Genomic DNA, 27,131 nt, shown 5'->3' with positions numbered 1-27,131 from the left:
TCCCATAGTTTCTCGCATAGTTCTTTTATTTATGTATTTATTGTTCTGAAAATATCTATATTCTAATGGAGGCTCCTAATAACTGCCTTTCTTACAGATGGTAAACCTCCTTTTCCATTCAAGGTATCATATAGGACAGATAAACCCTCCTCTTCTTCGTTTTAAGGGAAACAAAACTAGTATCTATAAAATATCCATAAATCTACTAATATTTATAAAATAAGCTTTTTCTACATAATTACATATCCTTTTACCTTCTGCACTCAGTAATGCACCTACACTTGAACAAGATTCTTACAAATAAAACAAAGTAAAATAAAAATTCATGCTGTCTTACAGGGTTTAAGTTTTCCCAAATGATCACAAGGCAATCTGTGAAATTTAATTAGTGAAATGGAGTTCTCAGCTGATTCTAGCTGGCTCCAGAAAGAGTTAAATTTTTTAATTTAAGAAAAAAAAACTATATTCTGGGACAGAATTGGGATAACATTCCATTCTTGTAATATGCACACATTACAAATACAGAGGCCTACAAAGACATATTAGGTACAAACATCAGCTAAGACTATTATTTGTGCCTATTTCTCCTTCTCCCTCCCTCTCCTTTTTGGACAACTCTTTTTATGTTTCTAAAGCATGAATAAAGCTGTAGAGGGGGGAAAAAAAGAAAAGAAAAAAGGCAAAATGTGGCCTGCATTATTTTAAATGTTTTTTCTATGAGGTCCTAAGGCTGTGCAAAATAATCAAAAATAACAAATCAAAAATGCTTTAGCAAATTCAGTCTTTTTGACTTTGTTGTAGCATCTTACTTTCAATGCTGGCAAAAAGATACTGAGGTAACAGAACACTATGGAGTTCTTCAGTGATAAACATAAGAAAAGTAAACATACGATTGCATAAGATGCAATTACACAAAATGAAGACTGTCCAATTAGGTGAAGGCAGAACACAGAAGCAACATGGGGCATCCTGGATTCCCAAAGGTTCAGGGAAATTAGAGTCCCGTGATACAGTTCCCTTCCATTTTTGATTCAAAAAAATGAACGGGCAAAACGGTTACATTGATTTCATAAATCGGACACTTAAAAATTGCAAATGTATCTCCCATTATAAAACATTTTCATCAGCAATGTTCAACATAAGCAGAATGTGTTCCTTCAAGTAACAATTTCAAAACAATTTTAACTTAGTTCTACATACCAGAAGTAAAAGGTTGTATCTAATTTACAGGCATCTATTTCAGTATGCTGCAAACCCACCACTAAAAATTTAATAAATTCCTATTCCACAGAAATTTACCCCAAACTACTACAAAAAAAGAATAAATAAAGAAAAAATAGAGCAGATCTTCCAGAAAGATCTGCATAACATACTTGCTGTAGAACACATTGAGACAAGATATTAGAAACATTCAGCCTAAAATTCTTACCGATACTGCCCTCTGCAAATGTTTTCCCAGAAGATCTGAAAGCACAGAAAGTCTAGGGCAAGACGGTGGAATGGGAGCTGCTCTACCTGACCTGCATGCGGACTTGAGCTGTGGATCAAGTCAGAATGGCTTTTGCTTTCCTGAGTACTTAATTGAGCTGTTCTTCTTTCAGTTTTCTTATTTGTCTAATCAGAAAAACATTTCCTCAGCTTTGCATGTTGCTTAAAGTATTTTCATGAAAAATGCAGTACTATTATTATATTCTCAGTTCAGAGAAACAAAAAAATGAAATAAAAAATATTTAACAAAATGTTTTCAGCAAATGGCTATGTCCTTGTGATTATGATCTTTTACTTATTTAAAAATATTATAACTAACTATAAGCTTTGTCTTTATCTCAAATGGTCTTAAACTGTTTAAGTAACAAAATATCTGAAGTCATGCCAATTACTGTTATGCAATTAAATTAAAATTCATGAAATGAATTAGCTTAATTTTTCCATAGTAATGACATGCTAAATCAAACTTAGCCAATATTTATCTTTAAGTTATTTATATATTCAGGGTTAAAAACAAGTATTACACATAATTTGCTGAACTTAATGTATGAAGCATCCCATTACACCATTTTAACTATTAAAAAACAAAGAACAACAAAAAACCCATCAAGATGCTTTCTAATTACAAACTTGAGGAAGAAATGTACTTCACTGATATCAGTTTCCTTTTAACATTTTCCAGTGAATATGAACACTTAAATTATGAAAAATAATTGTATTATCAAAACAGAATAAAAATGTCCTAACAATCTGAGTGGGAAAAAAAAAATCTATCTACGCATGCGGACGTGCATACAGGAACAGAGTTTCCATAATGATTAAGACAGCAATAGCAAATCCCTCAGCTAGCTGTTAAGGTGCCATCAGAGGCTAAATGCAACGTCTACTGGGTCCCCACCAAGCCTGAGGAGGAAATACTGCACACCTCCGCCTGCTCCATTAGCGCAGCACTCGGGGGAGGCGCAGAGGTGCACCTGGGAGAGATGATTATTTTCTGGTGCCCTAAGAAGGCAAGTGAACACAATGACTTATTAAATAGCCCTTTGGAGAATACAGCGAGCAACAGGTAGCTAATCCATCAGGTCACGGTCCTTTTCATGGTTTCTAACAGCAAAAATAGCATCTTAAATCAGAACATCTCGTCAAGACGTTCCACTACTACTGCCCTCAAAAAGCAGATAATTTTGTCCCTTAGCTCTGAAAAATATACCTCAATGTACTCTTGCTTTTAAATAAGTAAGCTCAGCTATAAACAACTAATTTAATTACCTGTATGCTTACATTAGAGCACAACAGCTAAATGAGCCTGTAAAAGCTGACGCAGCTACACTTGCAGTGCATCCCAAATACTCTTCTACGAGTACTAGGAACTCAAGACTCAATTGTCAAAGTAAAATACAGGACGTTATTTTTGGCATATACGGATTAAAGTTACGTAAAAAAAAAATCCCTCATCAGTGGAAATTCCTTCATTTCAACTCGAGAGCTTTGAATGACCAAGATTAGGCTGAACAATTTATGTATCTCAGCTCTTCATCAGCAATGCGACTTGGGCAACCCTAATATATAAACACATGACATATCTAAAAATAAAGATAGAGATAAACTTGCCTTCTCAATTATACTTCAAAGCATTAACTATGCCTGCCTTGATCTAAGAGACTCTTTGGAAAGATAGTTGCAAAACATCCAATACTCCTGTTCCAGTTTGTGTCCTCTCATCACAGGAAAAAAAAAAGGGGGGGGGAAGGAAAAAGGAAAAACCCCACAAACCTGCTCTCCCCCACCACAAAAGAAGAGAAATTACAGGACATATCTTCATTCTTACTGAACCCATCCCATAGAGACAAGAACAGTGCAGGAAACCAAGCAACCTAAGAAAACAGGAACAAGAAATACCACTCATGTCTAGTTTGCTAGAAGGAGCTGAGCAAGACACTGCTTTTATTAATAAATTACGTCTTATGGGACAAACACCTTAGGATTTAACATAATGTAAAACAATCAAAAAAAATCCCCAGCTAGAATGACTGAGGACACAGAAAATACAGCTATGTAAGGAAATAAGGAGAATCTTAAGAGATCACAGTAATCTGAAGGTATGGTTTTAATAGCAAAAAAGGTAACCTTCCACGAGTTTAAGATAATGAAAAGCACTCTGCTCATATATTTTTTAAAAAATAAATCTCCATCTGGATTAATTAATAAAACTAGTTTTTACTGGGAACACCAGAATACTGCCCAATCTGTCCATTTAAAACACATGGAACACTAAGAAATCCATGAGATAATACAGGAGAAAATTCTTCTCCGTGTGGGTCAAATTCTTGAGAAGAGTTGGGGAAAGCCTGATGCACTGATTTTTTTCCAGAAAGGACACTGAAGTGTTGACTATACATATGTATTTAATATCCTTTATGCAAGGCTGCATTTACAAAGTTACATTAAGTTTGGGGGGCTATTTATTAATATAATTTGCAATTTATTTCACAGCAAGTTAATATAATGTGATCTATTCCTCTTCTAATATAAGATATTTGCATAAGATCAGAAAAGGGAGAAAAATAAACCACTTTCACTTTAACTCATGAATGCATAGAGTAAAAACATGTCAAAAAATATCCAGGGTAAATAGAGGAAGAACAAGATTTTTTAGCTATTTTCTCCCACTGTCCCTCTGAGACACTGTTGCCCAGTTTCAACCAAATTTGACACAGGGTAGCTGACGCTGAGACTGAATTCCAGAAGTGAAAATCCAAGGCTGAGCAGAGGAGAGACAGAATTAGTGATACCATCGAAGAAAAGCACAAAGCATGCATATAGCTCTAAACTGACATCGCACACCCAGGTACTCGGAAAAGCAGAAAAAAAGACAGATAAAGGTCAGGATGACACAGGAGTATTTAAGGGTCAGTGCTGAACAGAGCGTCAGAGCCATTGCCAAGTACAAGGAAGAAACCAGCAATATTTAGAAAGCTACAGGTAAGAGCTGTGGGGTACTGGGACTACTGTAGGAAAGATTTGGGAGATGGAGTGCATACGTTACAGGACCAACGGAACAATTTTTCCTTACCAAAAGAGAAATTTGCAAATTTTGTAGAACAGATGATAATAGAGAGATTATTGTTGCTTTTGCTCAAACTAATGGGTAAAATCCCAAAGCTATCATCAAAAGTCAGAACCATCTCAGATCCATTCACAGTTTGTTTTTCACATAGTTAGGTCTTGAGCATTGCTCTGTCTCTCATTTTGCTTCTCAGACTGTATCACTTATGCTCATTCCACTACTCATTGCCATTGCTCTCCAAGCTTGCTAGAGCTCTAACTTAAAGCTTTCTACAAGATTGATAGCTGCCCATGCATACTTAAAAAGCTTTTGTGAAATTTAAGCCTCAAAATAAATAAATCTACTGCCATATTTTTGGCCAGTCCTTTTACATGCCAAATCATGTCTGCAACATATGCAAATCTAGTTTAAAGGAAGAGTTCACCACTGCTTTTATCAGAAAACTGAAATATCTGACTACAAGCAAAAATGTCAAGTTACATGGCCAGGAACAGTAATTCAGGAGATGGAGAGCTGCTCTACTTGCAACAACAGAGAACTGGCAGTTTAAATATTGCTTTACTAGGACAATTCTACATTTCTCATCATCCAGTAAATACAGATAACATGCCTGCTCTGCCACAAGCATCACTTGGTTTTCCATCCATTATAAAAATCAAGAAATATTAACATTCAGCTTTCACTGTCCTTCTTGGATCTGAGTAAGATGGGCTCTTGAAAAAGCACACACTCGAAACTGTCCATTAAAAATAAAGCATTAGGTAAAAACAAAAGTCTACACTTTCTTTCAATACTCTATTTTCATGTTTCCACTTAGGCTAGCCTCAGCCTATGATGAGCATCTAAAACTAAATAGATCTATTCAGTTTTTTAAACTTTTAGATTCCTCAATGTATTACTTTTTGCCAATACTTTGAAGAATTTGAATAATAATTTTGCAAAAAAAAATCACTGGTACATTGAAATATTTTAATGATTTGCTTTCAGAATGCCTCTGAGCAAGGTACGGGAGCTTCTCCACTGACCATTGGAATCAGAGGGTACTGTTCACCAAATAAGGCACTGTGCAGATATTATAAACTATCAGAATAATTATTTGTATTGTTTTATTGTTCAGGTTTTAATGTCAACAGATACTATCTTCCATTTCTTTCAAACTGATGGAGGACAGTTATATTTAACTTCTACAGACAGCTGATGTAACTGTTACAAAATACATGCAGTATTAAGTTCTTAATCACAGTATTTATACACTGCTGGTTTATTATTGTCTTTTGACAAAACTCAACTACACAACTGCGTCAGTTCGTAAGTTAAGACTTAAAATAAGCCAAAATACATATCCGCCTCCCCTCTCCACTCACCCCTTATGTCCTACAGTACAAACTCCTATCAAAATCCATAAACACTTGTTAGCTGGAACAGAACTGTCGATAGTCCTGAAGACACAAATGTGCACCATTTTCCCAGCACAATAAAAATCTCTTCCATGAGAAGACGACTGAAACAGTAGCTGAGAAAAGTATCCTCTGATTTAAGCCCACAGAAGCCTCCTGATATACCCAGGGGCTCAACTCCCCCAACCAAACTGAACTAAACCAGCCAAAAACCACCCAGCAATTCGCAGTGTTACTCTGACACCAGAAAAAAAAAATATTTTTGTTGCCAGTAGGGTACAGTCTGATCAAGGCAGTTTGTTTCTTGGCAAGGAACCGATGTGACCATTCTAAAAACATGATATTGGTACACAGATCTAAATGAACTGTAATAACAGAGCAATTATGTTTATATAAACAAACTAATATTAGTAATTAGAAGGGAATTCATTATTTTAAAAGATTTAGTTATAAATAATGTAGTTTTTCCTCAATCATAACATTAACTTCCCTTCTTTAAAATCACACACACACACAAAAAGACTAAGGTTAGAAAACAAAATACAGCATCAGACAGCAGAAGAGTAAAGACACTGAGACAGGAATTACTTAAGCCACAAAAGAGACTAATACCAACCAGTCATTTTTATTAACTGTCATCTACTAATGCATGTGAAATAATGTGCAGTACTGCACTTTAATTTTTAGTGGGCCAGTTTATAAAGAAAAGATTAAAATACATCAGTGACTACAAATCTGCTGAATCGGGGGGAGAAAATAGAACAAAAAAGTTCCAAAACTTTGAAGGCTTCACTTGATTTACTTCCCTGATAAGAGAAAATAATTTTAAAAAGATGACAAGAAACACAAATATAGTTCCATTCCGAGTCTTGAAAACACAGGTATTAAGTTCAGCTCCTGCCATCATCATTAACAGATCTAATAAATATATGAACTCCTATTCAACACTTCAAAAATACCAGTTTATGAAGTAAGGTCATCCTTACACCTCATCGTTTGGGAAACTGAGGCTGCAAAGAGCTATCTGAAGCATCCCGTAACCTCGAGACATCCTGAATCATGAACAGTACCCAAACTTACTAATTACAAAGTCATACTCCCCTTATTTGTCAATTTTTGTAGTGGATTTCATAAGCCGCATTTCAACAATTTATTTCTATCTAAATATTTCTGCTTGTCCCAGTTTTTCCCATGACACTTCAAAATTGTCCCTTCCCCTTGCCAATCTCCCGTTTTCCAAAGTCAGGCGCCACAACGACGCTCGGCGGAGAGCCCTTGGCCAAACCCACCCTCTGCGCTGGCACAGGAGAACGATGACTTAAAAAAAAAAAAAAAAAAGAAGAAGAAAAAGTCAGCGAAAGGCCATCGTCTTCCTCGAAGCAGAGGACCCCACCTCCAAGGTAACGCAGAAAAGAGATCTTTTTTTTCCCTCTTCAATCCAAACTATACTCTTAGATTAATTTCTCTGACTACCTCTCTTAACCCTCCTTCTCCCATGTATAATCCTTTCTGGTTCACAGCGATTGGCACAGGCAAGAAGAGAAGAACATTTCAGCTCCCCTTTATTAGTGGGTGCTAAGAAAAGCACAATACATCCAGCGGCCGACGAGAGCCGCTCCTCTGAAACGGCCTCATGAAAAGACAGCTGAAGTGTTGAGGAGGGAGGGAAGGAAAGGAAGGGAAGTCACAGGCTTCCTGCTATTACAAGCCAAATTTAAACCCTTTCTACATCACAAGGGGCCCTGTTGTTGGCAGTAGCGCAAAGAGCAGGAAAATTTGGTTGATACGGAGTCTTCATTATACTTAAAAGACAGCTCTTCCATGTTAAGATGAGGCACCCTGGAAAAATGCCATGGGGAAGGCACGTTCCTGTTATTTATGATATTACTATAGGAATATGCCAGTTGATAGCTCGACCAACGCAAGCCTTTCTGCGAGTGCTGGGAGCTACCTATGCACTTCCAAAAACCCCATCCAGAAAAACTGGAGCCGCTTCTCCAACATGCCTCTGTGCTTACCAATGCCACAGTGCTGCTGCTTCCCACACACCACCTTCACTACAGGAACAAAAAAGTATTTCTGTCTCCAACTTGACTACAGATTATAAAAGATTTTTTTTTTATAACAGTCTTTACTGTAGTTAACTTGGCTAAAACTTTAACCACCTTCAAATTCACCTTAATGCATTAATTAACTGGAACACTTGATTCCATATAGTTCCTCAAATAACTAATTAGCTAAAACAATCAAAGATTGGAATCCCAGAGGAAATTCTTCTGGTTTGTACAACTCCATAGATTTTACTGTGTTAATTGCTACATTCCCGACCCAAGGCAAATTTAGCTAAATGCACATGACAACTGTCCCTTCATCTATTTAGAGGTAGACTCTTAAAAACAAACAAATAAAAAATCCCCACACTCACTGAAGGAAGTTAATGCATTTAGCACTGGATATCCTGTTTAGTCACCAGAAATTAAAAAGAGTATTTGAGTAACACTAAGGAAAAACTTTTAATTCTCTCATTTTTAGCACACTGAACATCTTTTGCAAGAGATATTTCTCCTTCTGCTTCAAACATCAATTATCACAGGGCAACCAAATTAAAAACAACTACGTTTTAGATGGGATTAAAAACTGCCTTTCTGTCAAACCATATGACTATGCTGCATCAATGGAAATAATTTAAAACTACATTTATGTACATGGACACTAATGTTAAAGAATGCCTCTTCATCTCCAGTATACTACAGAGTTCACAACGGCTCTGCTGTTGTTCATCACATCAAGGTTGGTGCTATGTGCAAACATGGTTATGTTTGACTAGTTGCAGAAGGACTCATAAGAACATTAAGAGACGTAATGTCTTACTTTTCTTATCCTTCCAAAAAAACTCTCCATACCCTTGTTAGCTGAATCCCACATCATCCTTCTACAAAGTAAGGAAGGCAGAAAGGGAATGAACTGGGCAAAAAAGGACATCATGGAAAGCAAGATTACTTATGGAGCAATTAGTTACTTCGGAAGAAAAATGCAAGTCATTTAAGGACTAGTTAGTAACTTGCAAGATCTTCAAAATACTGAGAAACCACCTTTCCCTTCTCCCTCCGTGTAAAATGTATGTTATGATCTGCTGATTACTTCTAGCAATGAAAAAAAATAAAACTAGATGCCTTACAACACATTTCTTGTACATTTTATATATGTTGCTTTTGGATCTGTCCTGATTTTGATGTACCAACACATGCCACAAATGAAAGCAGAAGGACAAGCAGAAAGGACTGCAAGGCAATACGTCGCGGGGCAGACAAGCGTGGACCCCAAGCCGTGTGCAGGTCCCTAGCAGTGGGCACGTTCTGTGATTGGCAGCAGGGCTGCGCTGGCACTGGGGCTGCTGGGGAATCCAGATCCCTCGCGATGAGAAGGGAGGAGCTGGCAGAGGCTGCCGAGGCCTGATTTGCCCTGCTACCATCTGCACGCGCCGCTCAGCCCCAACCCAGTGCAGGGCAGCGAGAGTCTCAGGGAACCCGCTGCTGTGGCCGACCTCATCCCCACTCCCAGATCGGTCCCTGGCCCTCCCGCTTTGCCCAGGGGATCTTTGGGCTCTCGGTTTTGCACTGATTTCAGTGTGCAGCTTGCATGGTCGGGAAGGTTATACACCCATGTAATATAGCATTCGTTACTGACCAACATCATCTCTTTAACAGCATCTGTATGATTAGAAAGCGTGAAAGAACCATGTTAGTAATATGGATTAATTTTTGAAAGTTGCCAGGAGTCCCCAACTTCTGCTTCTATCAATGAATGTTTCACTTAGTACCTAATGTTGAGAGGTGACATGGCAAAGTCGAATCCTGCAAAATTTTAAGGGTTTTTTTTTTTTTTTTTTTTTTTTTTTTTAAGGTCTTTACTAACATGAACAGTCAAGATAAGGGAAGACAATTTGTATGAGTAAAGGGATGCAGGATTGGGCACTTAGGAAAAAAGGAGTTGTCTAGGATAAAGAAAATATTCCCTACAGAGAGGAGCTAAAAACATGTAGCACAGAACGTAACTTGTTATGAATCAGCCTGAACTTTCTTCCAAAAGACTGTGTACCTTATCCTGAACTAGCGTTTGGGGATTAGGAGGAAGTATTGTCCAGGCTCCTTGGCTAAACATTTAGCTCAGGCATTCTTACTAAAGAATTAACTACTGAAAGACTAGTGAAAGCTTAACTAATCTTCCCAAAACTCAGGATTTACAAAATAAATGATACTGACTAGAAGCTAAAATATAGTAAAATTATTATATTTGAAAAAAATGAAAACAGTAATATCTGAAAATGTTAAACACAAGTGCAGAATAAGCTTTGAAATATCAACACCTAGAAATTCAATCAGAATTAATTTAGCAGGTTTTAGTATATTCATATACAAGGACAGCTTGCAAAAATAAACTAACATCCAGAAGAATCTCTTCCCACTCCCTAGCAGGGTTAGATGAAAAGTTAACAAACAAATCTTCCGCAGACAAAAAATAGATTTCAATTTTCTCTAACTTAACGCATTCCCTCCTCACGACTATCAAATAATTGAGCAAATTTTAAGTGTAAACAAGAAAAGCTCTTAGGGACATAATGTAACACAATCATCTGGACAAGCAAACACAAGAAAGAAGAAAATCTGACCTATTACCCCAAAAGTTCCTTTTATAGTCTCATTTTGTGAAGATGCAAAAACAAAAGCCTTATTTGCTCTAAATAAAGAAAATTGCATTCATTTTGTACACTAACAGGAGGCATGTTTACAGCAGTATGAATCAAAGTGCTACAGCAGAGGTAAATCAGTGTCAGCCATGTTGTGAAAGAAACTGCAGTAAAAAAAAAAAAAAAAAAAAAAAGGAAAAAACTTAAGCCTTAATCAAGTTGGATATACAGAACCTTGATGTAAACCATTTTATACCATTAGTTCTTATTTATTATTGGCGCATGACTTCTTCAAGTTAATGTCTATTAATCTCATCTAAAAATACACATCTAAATTCTAGAGATCGTGAAACAGTAGCAAGAAGAAAACATGCCAAGATATAAAACAAAACCAATGGCTACTGTGTGGCACACACATGTAAGGTAGGTTGTAAAGTTAAAAAAAAAAGAAAAAAAGCACTTACTCAGCATTAAATCCATTCACATGCAAGATCCTCATCTGTTTGACTATTGTGCTTTTACCGGATTCACCAGCACCTAGAAAATGAAAGTAAATGAATTTCAGAAGGAAGCATGACTGATGAAGGGACATGCTAGAATCTTTTCTTCAGGGTAAAATCCAGAAAGCTGATTTCCTCAGCACAACAGTGAAAAGTGAAAGAAAAAGAAATAATTGTCACTGGAAACTTCAGTTGGAGCTAAAAATAAATGCTCAGCTCAAGTCATGTGTCAGATCTGAATCTTGGATCATTTCACTGTCCATTTTTCCAGTGTCAACGTTAAAAGCAGTTTTCAAGGCTTGGAAGCAAAAAGAACAACTTAAACATTTTATAGAGGACAAGACAGGGAATAACAAAATCTGCTTATGTTGTCACCACTTTTTGGTGCAGAGAAAGACTAAAGGGAGTTCGTATTAAATAGAATCTGTGTGATTCTGTGTAAAGGGAGTCCATACTAAGCAGAAGCATTTTTGTTAGATCCTTAAAACATTTGAAGTTTGCCTGCAGCTATCACAACCCATTCAAAAGACTACAACTTAAAATCACACAAAGTAAAATATATGGATACTCACATCTGAAAAAGGCAGGCAACTCCTTTAAGCCTCCCCCCATAAAGCTCCCGATGCCTGTTTCTCTAATTTGTGCCTGTATGCAACCTCCCATCCTCTCCACATGGTCCAAACCAATTGTGCACCCAATGAGATGCAAAGACCATCTCTCGCAGCTGCATGCTCCAAACTGCCCCCTGCCTCCCATCCCCTCCTGTACCAGGAGTACAAAACGAACAAGCAAACAAAAAATCCTCCACTTTACTCAAGTTTCCATAATGCGTCTGCATTCCATTTCTGCATGGTGTACTGCATGGACCCAGCAGACAGGGCCACCCATCTGCCTGTAGTATCCATTTTTCTAGGCATGCTAAGAAGACTTGAATAACAGCATTTAATTGAGCTGCTCCACAATGCCAGACCAGGAGCTTTCTATATAAAGCAAACTTTTTTATTTTTATTTTTTTGCAAGAGCAGTATCTTAGCCTGAGAAAACATACAAAGATTCTCTTTAGCATATCCCAGCCACTTACTTATTCCTCTCATTAGCCTATGTTTCAGTGAAGAAAAACGTACGTATGTGGCAGAAGGGGCAGCGAGGTATGGTTTGTATTTATAGGATGCCAGGCCTCTCCTAGCACACACTGACAGCACCAGCCTCCATTTTGAGCCTCATGTGCAAAACTGTATTTTAGCAGTTTTATTTCAAAGTTCGCTTTCTGACAGCCACGCTCTCCTTCGCTTTCCCCCTTCCCCTCCTTTTCCTTCACAAATTCCTCACAGTCCTGTTTTTCTCTCCATAAAACCTGTTTGCATGTTTTGCTGCCTTGGTACCAGGCCTTTTTTCTCTCCTTTTTGTTGACAGATGTTTGCAAGCTCAGAAAGAGCAGTTTTTATCTACAGCGCTGTATGCAAGCACCACTTCCCTCCTAACCTGCTATGCTATAACGTACATACCGAGTCTCTTCCCCTCCCCTTCAGGCACACTGCACCATGCAAGAGACAGGCAGCAAAGCCAATCGAGAGCACGAATCTCTCCAGCTAAGCCAGAGACGAGGTCCTCTGACAACCCAGAATTATTTAGCAACAGCAGTATACGCTAAACTATGATACTTCCATTCAGAATAACAATGACATTTCAGCTGCAATGCTAAATTATATCTTATAAATAAGATCACTGGAAGCCGGAATCTTTACTTAGTCTAAAACGAGGGAGAGATTGTTGTTGCTTTTACTACAAACGTATACTGTTTGGCATTGACATACCCGGGTTCTCTGGATCTGAAACAACATCGGTGAACCAAAATCAAGTACTATATACAAATTTCAGAACAAGCCTATTTCTGTATTTGGCCACCCATTAAGGCCCTGTTCTTACAGACAATTGTGCATACGTTTAACTTCACCACCAAGGATAGTTCCATTAATTTCGGTGAGACTACTCACAGCAGAAAAGGGAAGCAGGTATATGATTATAAGAGGAGGGCCTACAAACAATATTGTAAATCTGTCAGAAAATTATTTAGATGCTCTTGTTATTTGAATATGCTGTGGAGATATTAACAGTAATAATTCAAATCACTTGTTTTTTATTTCATGATTTTTATGAAGTAAACATAATAATACAAACATGAGCTTGTTCACTTTTTACCATTAAATTTATGTTCTAGATTTTTTACAGAGCATGACAGCTACTATTAGAAACCACAACTCTAGAACCAGAAAACATGCACAGAGAGATGGCCTTACAGTCACCCTTAAATACTCATAAATAAAAACTGTGGGCATCTGAACTATTTTGCAGTTAGCAAAATTAAAAAGAAAAAAAAAAAGAAAGTCTTCTTAAAACCATCAGGTTTGTTTTTGAAATTCCATTTCATAATTAAATAAGCAATCTGACAGTATTTAATTTCCACATATACACATAGTGTTTAGCCTGAAATCTGGTAGGCCAGTCTCCCCAAGACCTGAAATCTAAGTTATTCTTTCAAAACATCTCTCTGCTGGAACAGTGGCAGACTTCTCACTGCTTCAAGTATTTCTACAGTCCTAGTTATTTCTTCATTTATGTTAAGCCTCTTTCTTAAATTAGCACTTAGAAGATTTTACCAGGAAGAGCACATTTCTAAATCCACTTTTTTAAAAAAATTATTTTTAAAAAATTAGTGTTGTTTCACACCAGAACCGGATCCATTCACTGAGGCCTAAACTCTCCTCCACAATAAGAATCCTGCAGAGCACTCACAAGCAGCCCCTCGGGGTGACCAAAGCAGCCAAGAGCTCATAAAGGCACCTTATTTCAACATGTTTTTTAAATACTTTAAAATAACCAGTCCGAGAAACGTTTTCTTGCTCGCTCTTTGATAATAATTTCGGGACCCTCCCTTTCAACCATAATCTGTATTTCTAAACGTATCTAGTGGTCGACACGACACGTGCAGCTCACCCCCATCACCCGCGGAAGCCGCACACGGGACCTTCCCCTCCCTCCAAACGCCGGGGACGTTAGGTGCTGCTGCCGCTCGGACGAGCGCACCGACGGCGCCCGCGGGACGCGGAGGAGCCCGGGGCCAGGCCAGCGGCCCGGGTCCCCGGCGCACGGCCGCGGCTCCCTCCCCGCAGGACCAGCATCCCGCCTCGTTTCCCCCAAACGCTTCCCCCACGGGATCCCACCCGCGGCCGGGCCCGGCGCTGCGCCCCGCTCGCCGCAGACCGCGGCCCCCGGCCCTGCCCTGTTTGGGCGCCGCTTCCCGGCGGGGCCCGGCCCTCCCGCGCCCCCGGCAGCGCCGAGCATCCCCCCGGCCCGAGCCTGCCCGCGCCTCGCCTCGCCCCGCTGTCCTCCCCGGGCCGGGCCGGGCCGGGCAGGGGAGGGGGCCGCGGCCACGGGCCCGCTTCCCGTGCGCGCAGCCCCGCGGCGGGCGGCAGCGCGGGGCTCGACGGCTCGGCGCCCGCCGCCTCCCGCGCCGGGCCCGGCGGATCCGCTTCCCCGGGCCCCATCTCCGCCGCGGGCCTCCCCGCGCCCGCGCAGGGGCCGGTGCGCGGCCCCGCCGCCTCCCCCCCTCCCTCGGTCCCGCAGCGGGGAGGAGAGCGGCGGCCCGCGCCCCGGCGCCGCGCCGCCCGCGGCCCCCCTTACCCAGCAAGAGGAGCCGGTGCGTGGCCCTATAGACCTGCTTGTCCTTCTGCAGCTGCTTCTCGATTTTCTTGTTGGCCTCTCGCTGCGCCTTCTCCTCGTTGCGCTGATCCTCCGTCTTGCTGTTGCCTAAACAGCCCATCTTGGGCAGGGGGAGGCAGGGGACGCGGGGCGCGGGGACGGCGGGCGGCCGCGGCTGCCGGGAGGAGGGAGGCACTCTCCCGGGCTCCCTTCTTCTTCCTCCTCCTCCTCCCCCCTTACTCGCTGCTGTGGCTGCCGCTGCCCAGAGCCAGAGACATGGAGAGAGCCGAGCCCGGAGCCAGCCAAGGGGGGGCCGATGGCGATGACTTTGCTGCTGCTGCTGCTGCTCCGCCGGCCGGGCCTCCTCCTCCTCCTCCCCGGCAGCTGCAGCTGCTCCCCGCCCCCCCCGCCCAGGCCGCGCCGATCCCCTCCGTGCACCTTCCCCGGGGGGCTCGGCTGGGCGCCGCCGGAGCCGCGCGCGGGGCTCTCCGCGCCCCCGGCCGCGCCGCCGGCTCCTCTAGGCGGAAAAGGAATCCCCCCCCCCGCGCCGCGCGCCCAGGAGCAAATCCAGCTTCAGTGCCACCCCCGAAAAAAAAAATAATCCTCTTTAGATCCAAGGCGCGGGCTCCAGGCACGGAAACCTCCCCAATTCTCGGCAGCGAGGATCTGGAAATGCCTCTTCCTCGCCTCTCCCCCCGCTCCGGAGGGCTGGAGCACCCGAGGGGGTCGAGCCAACCCCGGCTCGCCGCTGGATAACGAGTCCCTTTTCCTCTCCGGCTGCGGGGCTTTCCTCTCCTTCGCTTGTTCTTCTGCCGCCGCTGGCTCTTCCTCCCTAATGTTGGGGTTTTTTTTCCAGTCCGACCCCCCCTCCTTTTTTTTTTTTTCCTCGCTGCTGCTTTTTCACATTAGGTTTCCAGGCTGCTGAATCCTCTTGGCTTCTCCAGCAAACAGTGGGGGCGGGGGGGAAGAAGAAGGAAAAAAAAAAAGGCAAAAAAGCCCGGTTGGTTTCTCCCCCCCGAGCAAAAACTGTCCCCTCACTGGAGGATTTTTTTCTGTCTTATTTTTCCTGCGCTCTCCTGCATTTCTCCTGTTTTTTTTCTCCTTCCCCCTATTGAGCTCTATAGAGGAGGCAGAGCGGCGGGGTGGGGCAAGCAGGCCCACACTGAACCCTGGGAGCGGAACCGCTCACATGACGGCGCGCGTCAGCCCGCGCCGCCGCCGGCGCCCTCTTCGAACCGGCCCCGCGCCGCGCCGCGCCGCGCCGCGCCGCCGGCCGGCCGGGACCCAGCGCCGCCCGGCCCGCGGCCGCCGCGCTGCGCTCACCCCCACCCGCCGGCCCGGCCCGGCCCGGCCCGGCCCGCCGCCGCCGCCCGGCCCGCTCGGCAGTGCGCGGCTCCTCTCGCACTCTTTCCTTGCCGTCGCAGTACGGCGCGTTAGGCCCGGGCCGTTTAAACCGCTAGGGCTAGAGGCCTTTTGGAGGGACTTTCCATCATCAAAGCACTCCAGAAAACAGCGATATTACTGTACTAAGTACTTTTATTTACATGTGTATGCATGCATTTCCTCAGTGGATGAACTTTGCGTCTGCGCATAGTTAGCTATAGAGTAAGCCCGCAGGTCCTGCTGCACATGGACGAATCATACCAGCGGGCAGAAGCCGAGGCAAACGCGCTTCCCTCCCGCCCAGCTCGACCCGCCGCGGTGCTGGGCACGGTCAGAGCCACGCAGCGCCCTGCCGGGCGGGGGTCGGGCACAGGTGCAGGGCAGCCTCGCGCAAGCCGAAACCTACTAACTCAGGCTAGGTAAGCCGAGGGAGTACGCCCTGAGGCACGCAGTTGCTCCTGCCTATGCTTTCACTAACTACCTAGTTCCATTTCATTCTCTAAAATATTTTTGAAAACCTCATTATATAACATATACAATATTATATATAATATTATACAATACACATACTGATTTTCAGGCACAAACCTATCCGTTACGCTTGGAAAAGAAATAGTGCTTTACTCCTTCCTTTTGTAAAATGTGGATCTCTAAAACATACAGGTATTTTTTCCTCCAGTCCCCTAAACAAAACTTATAAACTGTGGCTTCACTGGGACTCCACAGAGGGAGAGCGCTCTGCTTACGGTCTGAAACTCCAGAAGTCTGTCCCAAAGCCAGCTTTGGAGGCTTGTTATCTTTTATTCAATAAAAACTGCCCTGATACTATATGCTCCTTTGATTAATTCACACACAAAACTTCTGTGTCTGAACAGGAATATTTAAATACTTAAAGGATCAAGCTCCATTTTAACAGTCCTTATAGCACTCTCTCCTTGCATCAGCAAAAATCTACACACAGAATTAAACTAACAAAATCTTAAACAGAAGGAAATACTTTTACATATAGAAGCCTTATATTGGCATGAAAAAATTGAGGCGTTACCAAATCATAGTAATGTCCACACTAACATCAGTCCCAAACTGAAACCAGAAAATCAGCAAATATCAATGATCATCCTACACAAAAGAACTAGGCTGGTAATGAAAAATATTTTTGCTTCCAAAAAGTACTTAATTAGTGAGGATTGCTTACTTGTTAAAATATCATTTTTGTAAGCATTCATACAACTTTTTACATTTGCTATTACTATTTCCTAAGATTACTGAAAATGTGTCCCTTTTACTTTTTACAAACAATTTATCCTCATTTGCAAAATTCAATTACCCACATTATTTCAGTGCACTTACCTTCTTAAGTCACCCAGTTCCTGTATTTACAACTACCTACAGTAAAATAATTATGTGAATAGAGCAAGCAACTAGAAAGTCAGGTAGTGTCACTGGATACCACTATTTATTTGCCCTTGCTTAAAGAGGGGTGGACCTCAAAGGAGACAGGAACACTGCCACCAAACCTTGGGACTTTCAGTATATTTTTAGGTGCCACAACTTTGAGGTACACAGAGCTGGAGACTCCTACTGACTTCACCAAGAGTTGGTTTAGGCCAAGGAAGTCTTAAAGGTCTAAAAGAGACTTGGCTTACCAATGTCCAGGTTCATCTGAAGCAAAGATTACGTACGTTCCCCTGCATCTTTTATTTATTTGTAGCGTTTACATGTAATTTGTATTACTGAAATATATTTTAACTGTGGTATTTACAAGGTATAAAATGCATCAATACAGCAGAATTCAGACAGAAAATTATAAAGCTTCATTGCTTTTTATGGTAAGAGTTATGACGAGAATGCAGAAATGCCAGTACCTGCCACCTGATGCAGCAGCGGAAAGCTGTCCGGAGCCTCCAGACTCTGCTTTCTGTCTTTGGGCTCTCTCAGATGCAGGGGAAGGGAGAATATTTCAGGCTTCAAACCGTTCACCACTGAATACACAAGATAAAAATTGTTGCTGGAGGTATACAAAAGGCTAAAATCTTCATGAATTGTGAGCAGAGTTGACTTAGCAAAAGGGGGCAGTCAAACATATGCCAAAGTATACTGTGACAACTGAGTTATTGTCATGTAAATTCTATTGTCCATCAGCCTACTCATGGCCATACCAAGCATAAATATGTCTGTGTCCCTAAGTTTAAACTGTTACAGCAGTTACATGACAGCAGCTGCTCTAAGGCACAGGGTTGCTACAGTTCTGCTACACTGTATCCCTGTATCTTTCCAACAAAGCCTGGGTATGGTAATTGAAAAGAAAATACACCCAGCTAATGGCAGCCAAGACTCCCATTTACTTATGACAGAACTAAGATTTAACTCATTGTATGAAAAGTTATTAAACTGTTGAAGTGTTAAAAGCTACAAAACAAGAAGAAACCCCCCTAAAGACTCCTGAACCTTTCAACAGACTCTTTTTGTCTTTCTGAAATACGGTATGACCCAAGAAAAGGATACTCCAACCCTATCGCACAAACCTACCAAACTGGCATGATTTTTTTCCGATGCAGTACAGATTAGGAGAGCATCCTTTGAAGAGCAAGTGTAGTAAAACATTATCTGCTCTCATTCTTTTTTTATTTAAATAAACATAATGCTGCAGGTGTGTCTTCCAGGTGGACTGTTTCTTCTTGGAACTAGTTGTGTTAGCTTCCATCTTGTAAAAATCTGTGAACTTTGGCTTCAGTCGACTACTGCCATTGGAAGGATAAGCACATGCAAAATCTGACTCCTAAGCTGTTTGTGAACATTTTGATGGGGGCAGTTTGAAAGGGAGACATTGTCATCTTTTTGTAGTGAAGTTCAAGCTCATTTTTGAGGAACTTGCAGTCTCAGGAACAAATAAATGCAAAGATGAAATAACTGTATGCATGGCCATAGTGCCTATAAAGTGACCAAAATGTAACTACCGGAAGATTCAACATATTCAAAAGAAGATGATAAAGGACCCTGCTGCATGTGAAGTAGAGAAGTCTTCCAAAAATGCAAGAGAATATGAAATGGCTGAAGGTGACATAAGATGATGTATTGGCTCAATCCTGCACTATTTAAATTAATGGGATTAAATTGTGAGTGTTTTACACTTGCAGATGAAATCCAAATTCACTTATACTCCTTTTATGTCTAAATATAACAGCCAACAACCTCAAGTCCTATTGCAATTTTTTTTTCAGTCTGAAGCATGTGCAAAGATGCTGACACAGCAACACACGTCTAGTTTAAGCATTTTACAAAAAGAACAAGGAGTTTACTTCGGTAGTAAGAAACAATTCTGTTGTTTTACTTCTTAAATCAGAAAAGATCTCATAGGAAGAGACAGCAGGATTATTTGAAGTGAATAACATTTTAACTGAATATTTCTAAGGAATATATGTATTGTGAAATTGCACACATTCGTAACCCTTTTAATTCCATTTGACAACTTTACTTAATAGCTTTTTAGTCCTATTGGTCCAACATGCTAATGAAAATGGTCAGATCGCTTAGTTTTCCTTTTTTCTTTTTTCGGAAAGAGGATTTCCATTGTAATCAATTCCTCCATTCTCCCTCCACAGTTTGGCCTCAAAACCAATTGTCTGGTATCTGAGACTGAGGAAAGGTTTGTAACAATAATGCAATCCTGTAAATAAACACTCTATTCAGCTGAGTAGTCCCACTAAGTACATAATTTATTTGGACTTTACTCTTCCTAGCTAGGATAACCATATTAGCTTTATTTGTAAATTTATTTGTAAATGGTTAGAAAAATTCAGATATAAAATAGAACCAGAATATCAATGACAGTAAAAGCAAGTTGAAGAAAGAACTGGTTGAAAAGCACACAGTTCCTTCAGCTTCCTCCCCCACTGCACACACAAACTTCTGACCTTTGAAGACTTGCATATAATACCTATAGGTACAATCACAAAAGGACCTCAAAAAAACCCATCTTTTTCCTGTTTTAGTACATTTGCTTTATATTTGACAGACCATTGCATATAATCATTTTAATGTGTTTTCCTTGTGCAGGGTTAGTTTCTCTTATTGTGCTGGTATAGGTAGGAGACAAGCAAATACTACTGTAGAACTCTCAAACATAGGCTGGAAAATGTAGATGCAACAATTGTTCTTTGATTCATTTATTAGGTTCTTAACTGACTAGATTTTGATACCTTTGACAAAACACTTTTCAGACACATACTTGGGGATACATCTTTCCATTTGTTTTTCTTTTTTTTTCATAGCTAAAAGGGGGAAGTCTCTCTGCCTACAATTCCAGTGTTGCATCAGTTAAACTCTCAAATGATCACCGTTTCAGAGTTAAGTTCTGCGTTCATTAGAGTTACTCTCTGTTTATATGGGTGACTGTGAGATCAAGATCAGGATGTCCATCTTGCAACACAGACACCTTCCAAATCCTAGAGGTTTACAAGTACCCTTATTTCCTACTGTCAGATTTGAGAAATTGACAATACCAAGTATTTTAGACATCCCAGCCTACAGAAAAAAGAAACAGTTATTTATGAGTTTTTGCATGGGACAGTTGTACAGTTACGGGATTGTGCTGTCCACAGTTACGTGACCTCATCAACTTTTGGCTGTGAAAGTGGGGGTGGAGTTGTGACAAAACCAATGTGCTCATTTGGAAGGGAAGATACAGACTACATCACGCTTGAACATCCCTTAGCAACCAGATTTAAATGGCATTGCAGCTTTGGAGGAGGCTGTCAGCCCTCCCTGCTACGGACATAGCCTGTATTTCAGTTCCTGCTACAGCTGAGGAGGAACAGTAGAGAAGACAAAACATGTAGCTCACAAAGTAAAAGCATTAAGTGTGATCCTTTGTTTCTGTTTAAAGGACGGAAATAGCTTATTTTCAGCAAATCTTTTTTAATGAAATGATACAGGGCTCAATCTAGGAAATATATGAAACATGGTTCTTATAGCAACACTTTTATCTCAGATTTACTTTAGGCCCTTTTAACTTGAAAACCTAAATTGTAAACTTTGTAATATTGCTTTCGGTGATCTCAGGATGATTCTATAAGGAGGTAGCTTTCTGTGTGTGAAAAAAATGAAAAATTCTCTCTGATTTAAAGCTATCAAGTCATAGGGATCAGTATATAACAAACTATACAGCACTTCACTGCATACCTGAAAATGTAGTTACAACCGTATGTCTGAGTTATTTCTTCTGCCTAGTAGAGAATCCTGTGAGACTTCCACCCATACGAGTTTTGGTCAGAACTGCTAACCATGTCAAGATGAAGTCTCAAAGGGAAGATTGTTTAATCTTTTTTCACTGAACATCTGCAATCCTGTAATACCCTGCAGCTGAACACACTGTCTTGCAGGATAAGGCTTATACCTTGCTTTGTTTTTGTTGTTGTTGTTGTTTTAAGCTATGCACTCTTCTCCACTCTGTGATTCATTTGAAATGTATTATCTTTTTAAGAAATTAAGGCTTTAGATCTTTTTTCTTCCTGCTAAGGTTTTGAAGAGATTTAAAAAATAAATGATGAACAAAATTATATTAGAGAAGTGCAGAAGAAGTTCCACCTATGTATACTGCCTTTGAGGATTTAAATTTTATACAGAAATAAGAAATAATTGTAATTTTTTTAAAGAGGCCTACATTACTGAGTGCATTGTTTTGTTGCCTTACAAACTCACAGTGCTACGGTTGAGCAGTTCTAAATAGACTTCTTTTAAAATCAAGGACTATTTCGGAGATGGATTGACTCTTTCAGTTAAAGGGCATTTTTTAATACTGTACACTGTATATTTTTATGTATCAATATTTTTTCTACTTTTAAGTTCCTTAGAACTTTTAGCAAATCAAGAGCTGTGAGACTTCATTCTGTGCCACAGAAGTGACTGGTAGTTGCGTATCAGACCTATTAATCTCAATGTATTTAATCCCCAGTAAACCTAGTCTTTCAGTTAGTCATACATGAGGATTAGTTAAGGCTCTGATTTAGACTTAGATCCATTTTTTTTCGTTTGCTTTAAACACTAAAACAGCTCCTGGAGCCTGTTGCAATGAATCAGATCTGCTGCTTACGCTTTCCTTAGATGGAGACATCCTCCACAAGCTATCGTTGTGCAAAATCCTTTGGACTCTTAAACTTGGTGATAAAAAGGGAGACAGTTTCAAAGTCTCCAAATTACCCTTTGATCTGCTGAACAAGGAACCCTTGAGTAATTTCAAACCCGTTTAAAGGAGAAACAAACAAATTAAAGCTGAACAATAATCTAAAAAGGAAAAACAAAGCAAACAGACTGGAATTGGAGCAAGAATTCAGTGGGTTTTTTTTTTTTCAGTTGTCTCCTTTGCAGTTGCCAAAACAAAACTTGCTTTAAAAAGTATTAAAAGGTAAACAAGGTTGGAATTAAACCATTATCAATCAAACCCAGGGAGGGCAATCCAGGACCATTAAGCCAAATGACAGGTTTGTCTCATGGAAAAGAGCTAGCCTATCTGAACGTAGTAAACTGAGCATTGTCAGGGAGAAATTAATGCACTGCTAATATATTCAATAAAGAACAAATAGAAAACACTTAAGTACAGATACTCCAAAACAAACAGAATGAAAAGGAGATACTTCCCTCCCTGGCAGAGAAGAAGAATTTTTCCATACAGAAATTCTAAACTTGAGAGGGATTTTTGTTTTGTTTTTAAATAAAAACAAGCCTGAAGTCTACTAATAGAATTAACCAAGACCTTCTTTTAAACCAAAGGAAAAAAAAAAAAAAAACAAAACAAATCAAAAAAAACTTATCTTTCTCCCTTTTAAGCTTTTTCTCAGAAACATTAAAAGAGACTGTAAGGAATTCACAGGATTCTGGAGATAAAGTAATGAAGAGTAGCTTTTCACCTACTAGCTTTTCTTATGTTCTTACATTTTTTTATTATATTTTTCTCACTATTCACACATTCTGTGGTGTACTTTATTAAAAAAAAAAAGAACTCTTATGTAACGAAAGCCCAAGCACATCCTTGCACTCCGCATAACACATATGGAATGCTGATTACAAAAAAAACTGGAGAAACTCCTTTCTCAGGCGTAGTTTCAATGTTTGTCAATATTCGCCCCATACCTACCCCCCACTGCAAGTTTTTTTAGTAAGAATTATTCCGTTTTAATTGTTCTGCTTATGTCACAAATCCCACAGAGGCACCACTGAAGGGGGTTATGGGCTATGGTCAGTGCCTGCGAAGAAGCGCGAAATTCCCAAGCCTGCCTTCCCGTGACGGGGAGGTGAGGAGAGACGGGGCCGACTCCTGCTTTCCCGGCGGCAGCGCAGCGGCCGGCGTGAGCAGCCGGTGCCAAGCGCGGCCCTGGCCTGGGCGGCGTTTCCCACCCGAGCGGGGGGAGCCGCGAGGCAGCCTGCACACCAGGCCCGCGCCGGGTCCCAGCCTGCTCCCGCGGCAGCACGCGACCGCATCCCTCTGCGCTAACGTTATTGCTTACTGACACGGCATTCTCATTTTATGGAGCATAACAGGAAGGGGAATAAGAGGATTTTTAAAATAGTTCTTGCTAAGTTGTCACACAGGTTTTAATGTGCTGTAAACATTCCTCTCCTTCTTTTACATACTTCAAAATAGAACTATATTCAGGCTTTCACACTCAAAATAACTACATTTCAGTGTTAGCAAACCACAATACTCCCAATACCAGGAGCCATTATTAAAGATGATCTGCAAGGAAAACAGAAATGTGATTTTGCTCTTCCTTCTTTGCACTGCTGAAAGCCTGAGTGTGTTCTCTTTCAAAAAGGGTATTTTCTCCCATCTTCCTCTTCACACTGAAAAATGCTAAGCCCAGAACCTAAAATTACATACAGACACAATTACAGAATAGGGGTCTTTTGTACCCTATTTTTCCTGGAAGACTCTAGCTGTCTGGCAAACTAACAGCATCATTACTTCCTAAGCGCCTTGATGTTAAATTAGAGTGCCCCACGTACCCTAGGGCAGTTGCAGAATTTAGACCCTTTCCTAGTGTTCCAAATAAGCCTTTTGGGGTGCCTTTTTTTTTTTTGTCTTAAATTTTAAAAATGTGCATAAATCAGTTGATTGTCTCAAACCCTTTAGGTGCAGAATGAAAGCTTTCCCTTGTTGCTCCATCTCACACAAGAGCCAGGAAACCCACCCATTGCCAGGGCACGGGCATAAAGCAGGAGCCAGGGCCTGCGCCTAACCGCAGCCCCAGGCTGCGTCTGAACCTGGGGCCCAGCACAAGGATTTTGTCTCTGTCACATTAAAACCAGCAGAGGTGAAGGATGATCCCCTTTGATGGATCCAGCCCAGGGGGATGCCTTCAGCATCCCTTTCCCTCTGTTGAAAGGTGGTGTCTACCTTAAATCAGTTCATGTGCTCACAGAAGTCAACAAAAATGCCAACGGAAAAGAAGTGAGCTCTGGCATTAAACAGTGGAATAGGAGTCAGGAGACCTGATCTAACATAGATCATTCGATCCAGCACAGCCACTGATCTGTGCATGACCTTGGACAAGTCATTTCCCCCTTTTGTGCCTCTTTTTTCCAACTATGTTTTATCTGTCTTTCTCATATAGGTTGTAAGTTGTTTACTTCCTATGTGTCTGCACAGTTTCGAGAACCAAGGGGCCCTGATCTCATTTGTGGCCTTTTAAGCCCTGCCGTAACACATTTCATAATAAAATAATTATTTTAAAGGGAAGTGATTTTAATAGACTGTCTTCTTTTTATTAACACTTATTTAACGCAGACATTCTCAAGAACATTAAATTTTAAACAGAACTCATTTTTTCATTTAACACTGTTTTTCTTAAGTGAAAATGTTGGGAAAGATGCTAATATTCTTTCGAATTCTTCTCCCACAGGCCTTCTAGCAAAATCAGGGAAAGCTCAAATCAGCATGCTTGCTACATGCAAAGCACTAGACTAAGATACTTTTTATTTTGAAATAAATAATAAAAAAAAGCCTACATACTTTTCAACCTTTCTCTGTACACCATAAAGTACAAAATAGGGCAGAAACCCAGTGGTGTGTTCTTTTGCAGGTCACCTCCAGGTTTGCTTTATGCTCTTCGGTATTACAATAACGAATTTGTTTTTCCATTGCTCGGTGCATGCTCGTTTGTCTGACTAGGAATGACCTATTCGCTTCTGAAGCAATCAGCTTTTTACAGCTTAGTCTACACTATGTAAACAGAGAGCAAGTTTTGCAGCTGAGCCCCTGGTGCTCAGCAGCGAGGAGCACATTCCACCCCTGAGGAGCACATTCCACCCCCGCGGATTTGAATGAACTGGGAGGGTGCTGGAGAGTGCTACACGCTTGCTAGGTGTCAGCCCTGAGTTACCAAGCTTGCTGCAAGTCCCGTGCGAAAGAACAGCGCAATGTTGCACATGGACATCACCCAGGCTTGCTGCCTGGGATCACAGTTGGGGGAGAAGAAAGCTTTGATGGAAATTCACCCTGCTCTCATAAAGGCCTGGGAACCAGGATCTGTGTCAGGAATGTGGTGAGGGCAGGGAATCCAATGGCATTTACCCTGCTGTCACCACCACTACTGCCTCCAAGTTGCAGTGCTCTGGCAAAGCCACCCTGCAGCTCCTCTGCCAGCCCAGAAACAAGTCTAGTGACTAGCCATCAGTCGCTGGCCCTCGTGCCAGTGCTGGGGAGTAACAGAGAGCAGGCGTGCAGGGGGCACAGAGCTTCTCTCCCTCCTGCCCTCTCCACTGCAGCCTGTTTGCAACAAGGCTGAGTTCCTTCCAGCACAGGAAAGTTGCAGACGGAAGGCAGGGCCCTCTTGCATGGCTGAATGTATATATAATACATACACACATAAAATATACATCCATATTTATTCTGAAAATTTCTTTCTATGAATTAGTGTTACTATGGGATATAGTGACTCCATACACAGGAGTTAAGGAAGATTTTGTCCAAGGAACTACTTTCGGAGGAAGTGCTAGGCAGCCACATTATTTGTTTTGTTTAATATGATTTCAGTCTCGATAATGCCTCTTTATCAAAACTACACATGTGCAGAGCGTGCACAGTGCTGCAAGTTATGAGGCATTTGGAGAGGCGTGGATTTAATTTCTTTATTATGAATACTGTGGTGTTGTAAGGAGAATCCTGGCTGACAGGGTGAAATAAAGCCAAACTTTCAGAGGATACTTTGGGGCCTGAAGTTCCTGTGTTGTCTTTTAGAATTCAATGTTAAATTCTGTATTCCTAATCTGCTGGTCTGTCTGGACCATCTCACGAATGGACATGTATTATTATAGAGCTGAGCAAGTATCTCATAATGTTTTCCATTAATATTCATTTGAAAGAAAAATGGAGTTTAAGCTTCCTGCTTTTGCTTTCCTTGAGTGAGGAAGCTGCTGAGTGAGTTTATAAATTCACGATTCTGACAGGCAAAAAGGATAAAGGCAGTTGTGACACACTGAGAATATATCTCCATCAAAATGATAATACCATTTTATTTTGTGAAAATCATCTTGACTATAAGCTATACATTATATTCTCCATGGGGATTAAAACATTCATTTTGCTGAAGGGACTTAGTATCCAATTGAAGGACCATGGCCACAAAGCAGAACAGCCATGAGCTACTAACTCTTACGGTCTCCCAACTTCCAGCTCAGAAATAAGAATTAATTCTTTTCCACCCTAAAAGCTGGCTTGTAGGAAGGAAAAAAAACCAAAAAAAACAAAAACAAAACAAAACAAAAAAAAAACAGAGCTAGAAAAAAAAAGTCTCCAGATCCTGAAAGAGCCTGGTGCCAGCACACAGAGGACAAATTAAGAGGAAATTAAAAAAACAGGAAGAGCTGATGAACTGAGCGCTACTGACTTAATCGAAGACACAGGAACTAAAGAT

At 41.0% G+C, this 27,131-nt stretch overlaps 1 protein-coding gene across 2 annotated transcripts in view; it reads right to left on the bottom strand.

Annotated features, from left to right (window-relative positions):
- GNAS (GNAS complex locus) overlaps positions 1–27,131 on the bottom strand; it is a 166,754-nt gene that overhangs the window by 86,174 nt on the left and 53,449 nt on the right. The window contains exons 1-2 of one of the 2 annotated variants that reach the window (XM_062589526.1): positions 14,821–15,985; positions 11,104–11,176 (exon numbers count right to left, since the gene is read on the bottom strand). In XM_062589526.1, coding sequence (XP_062445510.1) covers positions 11,104–11,176; positions 14,821–14,959 — 212 coding nt within the window. In that variant the 5' untranslated portion in view covers positions 14,960–15,985. Of the gene's footprint in view, positions 1–11,103; positions 11,177–14,820; positions 15,986–27,131 lie in introns of those variants that run through there. The other variant, XM_062589525.1, reaches the window with a different exon arrangement.

Source organism: Rhea pennata, chromosome 16 (genome assembly GCF_028389875.1).
Source record: "Rhea pennata isolate bPtePen1 chromosome 16, bPtePen1.pri, whole genome shotgun sequence".
Classification (NCBI taxonomy): Eukaryota; Metazoa; Chordata; class Aves; order Rheiformes; family Rheidae; genus Rhea; species Rhea pennata.
Note: the sequence above shows the minus strand (reverse complement) of the source record. Positions and strands in the feature narration are given on the sequence as shown.